We start from the raw sequence: 7848 nt of genomic DNA, 5'->3' as shown, positions 1-7848 counted from the left end.
CCACTACACACACCTGACTGTCTGTCAGTCAAACTCCTGACCAATCACTGCCCAGTATCTTCACAGCCATTGGTCTGTGTCATCTCTACGACAGCCCACCTGTAAAATGCTGACATTCCTCGCAAAGGAGGAATCCAGACAGTCGGGTTTGTTTACAGGTGACCTTTTCTGTGAGGTGACCGCAAGTTGTAGATTTAGTGGCTGATTTGGCCAAAAATAAATAAATAATCAGTGAGGTTGCTGTTGTTTTGGGACAGACAATTTATCCCCTTCATTGGAGAATGTTTAGTATTGAGATTCTCAAGTTACAGCTTTGTCTTCTTACAGCCTTTTTTAGCCGGATGGGGCAGATATCAGATAAATAAACCCACCAGACAACATGCCAATCATCTCTGTCAGTAGGTGAGGCCGGAGCTCTGGTTTTTTAGGGTAAAATAGCCGTTCCTCGAGGCCGGTGCACTCATGCATAACCTGATGGTCTTTTGGCTCCAGCCAGTTTCTGTCACAAGAGTTAACAAAAGGACCTTTTCAGCTCCTGTATTTGTGGCTGCACAGCGATAACAATCTGATACTCCTAAAACGCTCATCTGCCCTTTTTCTGAAATACAGAGAAAGTACACACAGCACAAGACATCTGTTTAGAAAGTAATTTCAGATGGACAGAAAACACAGTGCTAACTGAGCATGACGAAACCACTGAACAAATATGTTCCTCTCATGGTTTTGATCTGTCCTCTGTGCTGCTCAGCTGCTACCTGCCATTCACTGCAGAGCTCAGTGAAATATGAGACCTGTGTGGTTATTACAAACAAAGCTGATCTGCAGCTTTTAGCTTTTGGTCGTATTAACTTAAGATTTACCACTATATGCTCAACAAAACACAATCTTTAACTAGAAAAGGAAATATTTTCTGAAGAAAATCTAGAGTCGCTGACATGAAATACTGTCACAGTTATAAACACAAAACACAAATACTAAGAGTACCATGTCTTTCCTGACTTTCCTGTCTCTCTCTGACTGTCCTATAACAATAAAGGCAAAAATGCCCTAAAAAAAAGGTTTAAATGCAGGTACTGGATGAAGTTAAAAACGTGAAAGTGCTGTGGATGTCGTGAAAGCATCAGTTGAAGAATAAGAGATGAAGCTGTGAACCAGCACAGACTGCAATGACAGCAGAGAGAAAAAACAAATAGGTACGATGGTTTACCTTTTCTTCAGCTAAGAGAAGCAGTGGATGATGGGAAAGCTTGCACACGTAGCCCAGTGTGTGGTGACAAAGTAAAAAAGGAAGAATAAAAAGAGTGTGAACTGATAGCGAGAGAGGTAAAGTGCTTGAAATAAAAGTGTGAGTAGTGAGGCAGATGAATCTCTGTGAGTGTGATGGTGTCACCCATTCTAGGTGCTGAACATCCCAATACAACAATACACACTGATGTAAAAATCGGAGAAGGTCTGAAAAGATACTTGATAAAAGAAAATAAAACTTAAACTCTGATTACAGAAAAGAATATAAATAAAAGAGTAAGAGTGGTTGTTTTCCATCTTGCATGCTGTCTTTGTTAAATGGCTTGGTGTAGCCCATAAAGACACACAAAACAGTCATGAAACTGAATGGGCGAGAGTATGAATGGATGAATGCAGTGAGGGGAGGTATGAATGAAACACAGCCCGAGTAAATATTTGAAATAAATGATGAAAATAGTCCATTTAAGCCAGAATACACATACATGTCCTTTTTCCAGCACTGAGAGGAAACATTGTGATGCTGTATTTGCACGAAGTTGGATTTTTGGGGGGTGGATTTTCGAAAGAGTGGAAACAAGATGTCTTTTCCCATAATGATACAAAAATATTATTTAGACTATTTTGCAGTCAATCAATAAGCTTTGTTTTAATTTAACATCATTTATTTTTGTTTTCGATATCTTAACACCACTCCCTTTTACATCACAATAGACATTATGTCTTTAGTATCAAATATTAAACATACAGCTGATGCAGGTACAGATTCTGACAACAAAAATACAACAAGAGACAGAGTAACATGACAGACACTGGACACATACATCCCCTTTCATTGCACTGCAGCATGTAATGTAATAGACTGTTTACATAACTGCAACACTTCCCATAAAACAGACAGCGATACATATATATATATATATATATATATATATATATATATATATATATATATATATATATAAATCATTTTTTTTTAAAAAGCATAATGCACATTTCTTGCATACTGCACATTCTTTTGGCTTCATTTTTCCACTGTCTGTATAAAGCACTGGCAGCCACGTGGTGTTCTCTCCAGGAAGCAATTAAAACTTGGTTTGCTCCATTGTAAACAAAGGTATAAAACTACAGCTGCTTCTACAGTCAGAGAATTTGCATGAGCCTGGAATCATTCAAACAAGGAAACTCGTGTCTGAATACCCAAATTGTTGACAAGGGATCAGATAAAGGTCAAAGTCGTGGAGTAGGTCAAACCATCCCTTTGATCACTGGATACAATGGAACGGGTCTGTCCGTGCTGGGCGTGTACTGTATACAGTAACTCAGTACATCCTCAGAAATACATTGAATCTTGCTTGTGGTCCAACTCCTGTGATGACACCAGCCGCTGTAGCAGGTAAAGGCACTTACAGTTCTCTTTGTTGGAGTCCTTGCAGACATAAAGTCTTTCACTGACTTGGAGAAAATGGAATCGTTTGATTACAAGAGTACAAACAAACAGAAACACAAAAGTTTGCAAAGCACCGAACCGTCTGCTGCAGCTTTTTTCAGGCCTTGAATGTTTACAGTGATACGATCATGGAGTTCAGAGTAAAGAAAATATTACAGGCACTGATATAAGTTACATCATAAGGCAGTGGCAGCAGTTCTCAGAGTGTTGAAGGGATATTATTACTACTTAGGAAAGCTGAGTAAAGAAGAAGATGAGATTTTTATAGCAACACTATCTCCCACTGCTGGCTCGGCCTCTCGTCATTCTCCGGCATTATCACCACGTGCTCCTTGTCGTACGTTTTGCCACCTAAAGAAAAGGAAAATAATGTTGTTAAAAGAGTTACAGCCATCATGGTAACACTGAAGCAATCATCAACAAAGTAAAAGCAATATAAATATTCATAAAACCCAACATTATTTTAATCTTCTTAATAAAGTCTCAAATTTAAGATATATCAGTTAACGTGATTCAGGAGACTATATGTGGAGCAGCTACAAAGATTTTTCACAAGAGGAATCCTATCAAATACCAGCTCTTATTCTGAAAAGGCAACTTAATTAATCTCACAACTTTGCCTTCACATTAAGAATATCTAAGGAAGCCTGCGATAAAATAAATATTTTCTCCCCCTTGTTCACACCTTTGACATCCAGGACCATGCCAGCGAAGGTAAGGCTCGTGATGAGGCCTCTCATCTTGGCCGTCCAGGTCTGGACGGGCTGCCGAGTCTCTGTCCACATAACCACCTTGGCTGCCGGCTCTACGTTACCCATCACCTGAAGACTCATGGTTGGGGACAACTACAGAGGACACACAAACACACACACACACACACACACACACACACACAGAGAGACAGAGCATGATCAGACAAGCCCAGAGGACTTAGAAAAATCCAGTTCAGGTTTTTGGTGTTTTGCAAGATGATCATCAGATCATCACAAGCTGCATGATGATGATGACGCATTACCTTGTTCTTGATGAGGCCGTCCTGATAGAACCAGATGTCGCTCATCGGCTCCACCTCTGCGGTCGCCACCACTCGCCCTGACTTCATCTCCTCCACACCGCCCTGCACGGACATGAAGTGACCGCTCTCTTTGTTCTTGATGTGGAAGAACTGGCGCTTCTGCAGGAGGCAAAGTACCGACAATGTTATTAAAGACTCTGTTTGGAAATTTCAGAAATGTAGTCTTTTTTTTTTATAAAATCTAAATCATTTCCACCCCTTTAAGGAGGCGGTGTTATGGAAACAGTTATCGTGTCAGTTTTGCTTAGAGATGTTAATTAAGTGCTGTAAAAGTGTGAAACTGATAACTCCTTCACTGTTTTACTGACACATTCTCTTCTGATTAAGTTTATAAATTAGGTTTTTCTACTGATGAAAGGATGGATGTGGCCTTTTCTTTTTGGTTATCCAGCCACCTACTCTGTCCAGGGGAGGCTCAACACCACCCTACCCATAGATACATCCTATCATGTAAATATATGAGAAAACTTAATATCTCCCAAAAAGGACAAGGAGAATTTACTCTACAGGTTTTCAGTGTCATCTACTGCTGTACTACTATAGACGGCATTTCACACTGTGGTGTTATAACCAAGTGTTATGGTTCAATTCATGCCTTTTAGTTGTGTACTGAAGTGGTAAAGAAGACTTCTTAACAAACCTGTCTGACTGGATACATTGAGCCAATAGTTTGTAGTGAGCTGAACTTTGGCCAGTTGGTGATTTCAATTGATTCCAGAAGGAACTGGCGCCCCCTGTAGTTGTTGTGTTCACATATCACCCAACTGCAAAGGAGGAGAAACAAAACTTAAAGACTGTGTTTTGTGGCTTGACTGTCACATGAAACAGGAAGGCGACCAAAACAAGCATTTTAGTGTTGTTTAACTCAGTTGGATCAGATGACCACTGTCCATGTAGTTTGTTTCAATGACCTTAGTGTCATAAAAACATGAAAAGCTGCCGCTCATGAGGAAAACAAGAAAGTTACTTTGTGACATGTGTGACAAGTGCAAATACACTTTTCCAAATGCAAACACACAAACAGCACTTTGCCAAACACTCTCCCCAAAACACACAAAGACAAAGAGCCGAACACGAACCAGCCGCTGTTGACTCTGACAGACAGGATGTGGTTGTTCAAACCCTCTTCGGCCATGTTGAGGATCTCGTTCTCCGTGGTGATCTCTCGGCCCTCCAGACACTCGAGGCCAAACAGGGAGATGGAGGGAACTGAGAATGTCTAGACGGGAAAGGAGGGGGAGACGGAAGTTTAGAGCAAGACAAAGGAGAGAATACAAAGCGTTGTTCTGAAGTATATGAGAGCTTTCTCACCATTGGTACGACCTTGACAGAACGGACAGTGTAGTTGGGGGGGCATCCCATGCTGGTTAAATTGGGGTAGTCCCCTTCAGATAGGACATACATGGTCCCAGAGTACTGCTGATTGTCGTAGACCACCCAGCTGAAACACAGAGAATTTGCATTATTATTATTATGTTTTGTATTCAATCACCTTTTCCCACATCTCTCTTTGCTTCTGTGTATTTCAGACTTGTTTTTCCCTTTATTCCCCGTCTCAATGCTTAGGTTATGGTTCCTTACCTTCCTCCCACCACTCGGCAGGACTTGATGATGTATTTTTCTGACACTTCATCCTGGTTGCGGTCAAAGATGTGGCACTCGCCCTGAAAATCTGGCTCAGAGTATAGTATTATCTGACAGAAAGAAGGGAAGAACAGTGAAGTGAGAGATCAGCACATTTAATGCCTTAGAGCTTTGATTCTTCCAGCTAATTTTATCTTTATTTTTTTATTGCAGCCTTGTAATCGCTGATTAGAGGGTTTTTACTTTCCTTTTTTTTTTTTTTTTTTACAATGCAGTGTACTGTACTTTCTATTTAATATTTCACATTCAAGATTAAAAAAAAAAAAAAAAAAGGCCCCTTTCGGGTGGAAACAATAAGTCCAGTTTCATGACGTGTTCCGTGCAAATGGGGTTTTCCCTTCATGAGGAAAGTGCAGAAGAATCAGCTCGAGCCAAAAGTTTCAAGTTCAACATTTGGGCTTTGGATGATGTGTGTGTGCATCTGTGTTAGCAAACCCTGCCTTTTTTCTCTCTTTAATCTTGTCACATTTTCTCTGAACTCAGTAGCAAGTCCAGCACGCCAAATATCTTATCTAAAAGTGAGATAAAACTGTGGATCAGATGTACCGTATGTTAGATGGAAAGCATAATGGAGAACTTGATTGAGGCGCATTAAACAACATAAAACTGGGAATGTAAAGACAATATATTCACCTCACTCCTGGACCTGGTGCTGTCACCTGGAGCCTAAAAACAAACAAAAAAACAAGGATGTGAGTAACGTATAACGCTCATCAGATCTTGCTGATAGGATTGTGTCGTCCTCCTGTTCACAGTGGTCCTCACCAGCAGGATGGGCTGCACTGAGCAGATGCGAGTGTCCTGAGAGCCCCAGTCAGCGCAGTTATTGTAGAACCCTTTCTCTAAGATGTACTGGTCCCCGGAGAAGTCCACATGAGAGTAGGCGATCCATCTGGAAGGAAAAACACACAATTAGCTGATTATTGTATTACAGTGCCACTTTAATCCCCCATGTTACAACAGTGGTGAATGGAGTGTACTTACGCCCCGCTGAGTACTTGGATGGAGCGCGTGGAGGTTTTGTACCCAAACAGCTCGACATCAGGAATGGCCTCAGTCACCTCGAATGTGTTCTCCTGCATTCCCTCCTGATCTTCTTCTAGCTGTTCAAACATCACCATCAACGGGTCTGTCAGGTCCTGCAGGAGCAAGAAGACGGGTGAGTTTACCCAAATTACACTAAAGCCCCCAGTAAATGAAATTAAGGGGCAGTGTGGGAACATCTATCTTTTACCTCAACTTTAACGCAACTGGAGGGAGAAAATAAAATCCAAGCAATTCCAGCTGAAGTAAGATCATGTATTCTGATGAGAGTCATATTTTTGACAATGCCAAAATCATCTGTGTTTATGTGCCTCATTTTTTAACTTGCAAGTATGTTGAAGGGGGGGGGGGGGGGGGGGGGGGGGGGGGGGGGGGGGTGTGTGTGCACTTACCAAAATACTACTTAAACCACATATGTACTGTATGGTGATTTTGCTATTCTATTCAGATAAGACAGGATTTACACATTAATCAGATGCCTTCTTTAAGAATGTTTGAACTTTCTTCAAATAATTGATGTTGCAAGTCATTCCTGCCATTATTCATTCATTACTGCATTGTGCAAAGTTTAAATGGTCCTGAGGTAATAAATCGGAATTAGAAATATAACTCTGATGTCCTGGGATTATTGTGATACCGTCCAGAAAGACATCTGCTGCTTGCCTCGATTAAACTTCTGGCACTCAGTATCAGAATTACAAAGGCCATTCATTCATCAGAGGGGAGAACAAAGTCACTTTTTAGATTAGATAAGACTTTAATGATGCACGTACCAGTGTGTTATACAACAAGGTTATTAAAGGTCCCATATTTTACACTTTTGTGGTGTTTTATGAAGTTTTGATATCCATAAGAAGATATATTTGTGGTTTTAAGAACCAAAAACCATCTCAGTGTAGTTTTACATCTCCTCTCTCTGGAGCTTTAGTAACAGTGAGGCAATCAGAAGAGAGGAGGCTCTGAGCCTCTCTTCTGATTGGCTGACTGCTTTCTGAGTGATTGATATCCGGTAAACACTCAGAGAAACCAAATCCTGCAAGGTTGGATGGTGGGTGCAGGTGGGCTGGGCTTGGGGCTGCGTTGTTGTGACATCACAAAGTAACAGAAGTTATTTGTTTTAAGGTTCAGTTTCTGAAAATGAGTTATGTGTGTTTCTCTGTGGACTGAGTACTTTGATACTTCGATACAGTATTAATATAGAACTTCTTTTTAATCAAAGAAGACATGGAAATCTCACTTTATACAATATGAGAGGAGTTGAAAGGACAAACAAAACTTTAATAATATAATGAATATAATTAATCAATGCATGAACAATCTCCAGACCATTATTCCTGTAGTTTGCTATTTAATAGAGGATTTAAAAAGATTCGATTTTTACTTATTAACACAC

At 40.4% G+C, this 7848-nt stretch overlaps 1 protein-coding gene across 1 annotated transcript in view; it reads right to left on the bottom strand.

Annotated features, from left to right (window-relative positions):
• Window positions 1-1885: 1885 nt before the first annotated feature.
• The window catches only part of LOC130184304 (uncharacterized), a 31443-nt gene continuing 25480 nt past the window's right edge, over window positions 1886-7848 (bottom strand). The window contains exons 13-22 of the mRNA XM_056400232.1: window positions 6396-6550; window positions 6177-6303; window positions 6045-6077; window positions 5349-5461; window positions 5079-5208; window positions 4847-4986; window positions 4408-4531; window positions 3708-3866; window positions 3378-3537; window positions 1886-3043 (exon numbers count right to left, since the gene is read on the bottom strand). Coding sequence (XP_056256207.1) covers window positions 2955-3043; window positions 3378-3537; window positions 3708-3866; window positions 4408-4531; window positions 4847-4986; window positions 5079-5208; window positions 5349-5461; window positions 6045-6077; window positions 6177-6303; window positions 6396-6550 — 1230 coding nt within the window. The 3' untranslated portion in view covers window positions 1886-2954. The remainder of the gene's footprint in view (window positions 3044-3377; window positions 3538-3707; window positions 3867-4407; window positions 4532-4846; window positions 4987-5078; window positions 5209-5348; window positions 5462-6044; window positions 6078-6176; window positions 6304-6395; window positions 6551-7848) is intronic.

This window comes from Seriola aureovittata, chromosome 16, assembly GCF_021018895.1.
Source record: "Seriola aureovittata isolate HTS-2021-v1 ecotype China chromosome 16, ASM2101889v1, whole genome shotgun sequence".
Lineage (NCBI taxonomy): Eukaryota > Metazoa > Chordata > Actinopteri > Carangiformes > Carangidae > Seriola > Seriola aureovittata.
Note: the sequence above shows the minus strand (reverse complement) of the source record. Positions and strands in the feature narration are given on the sequence as shown.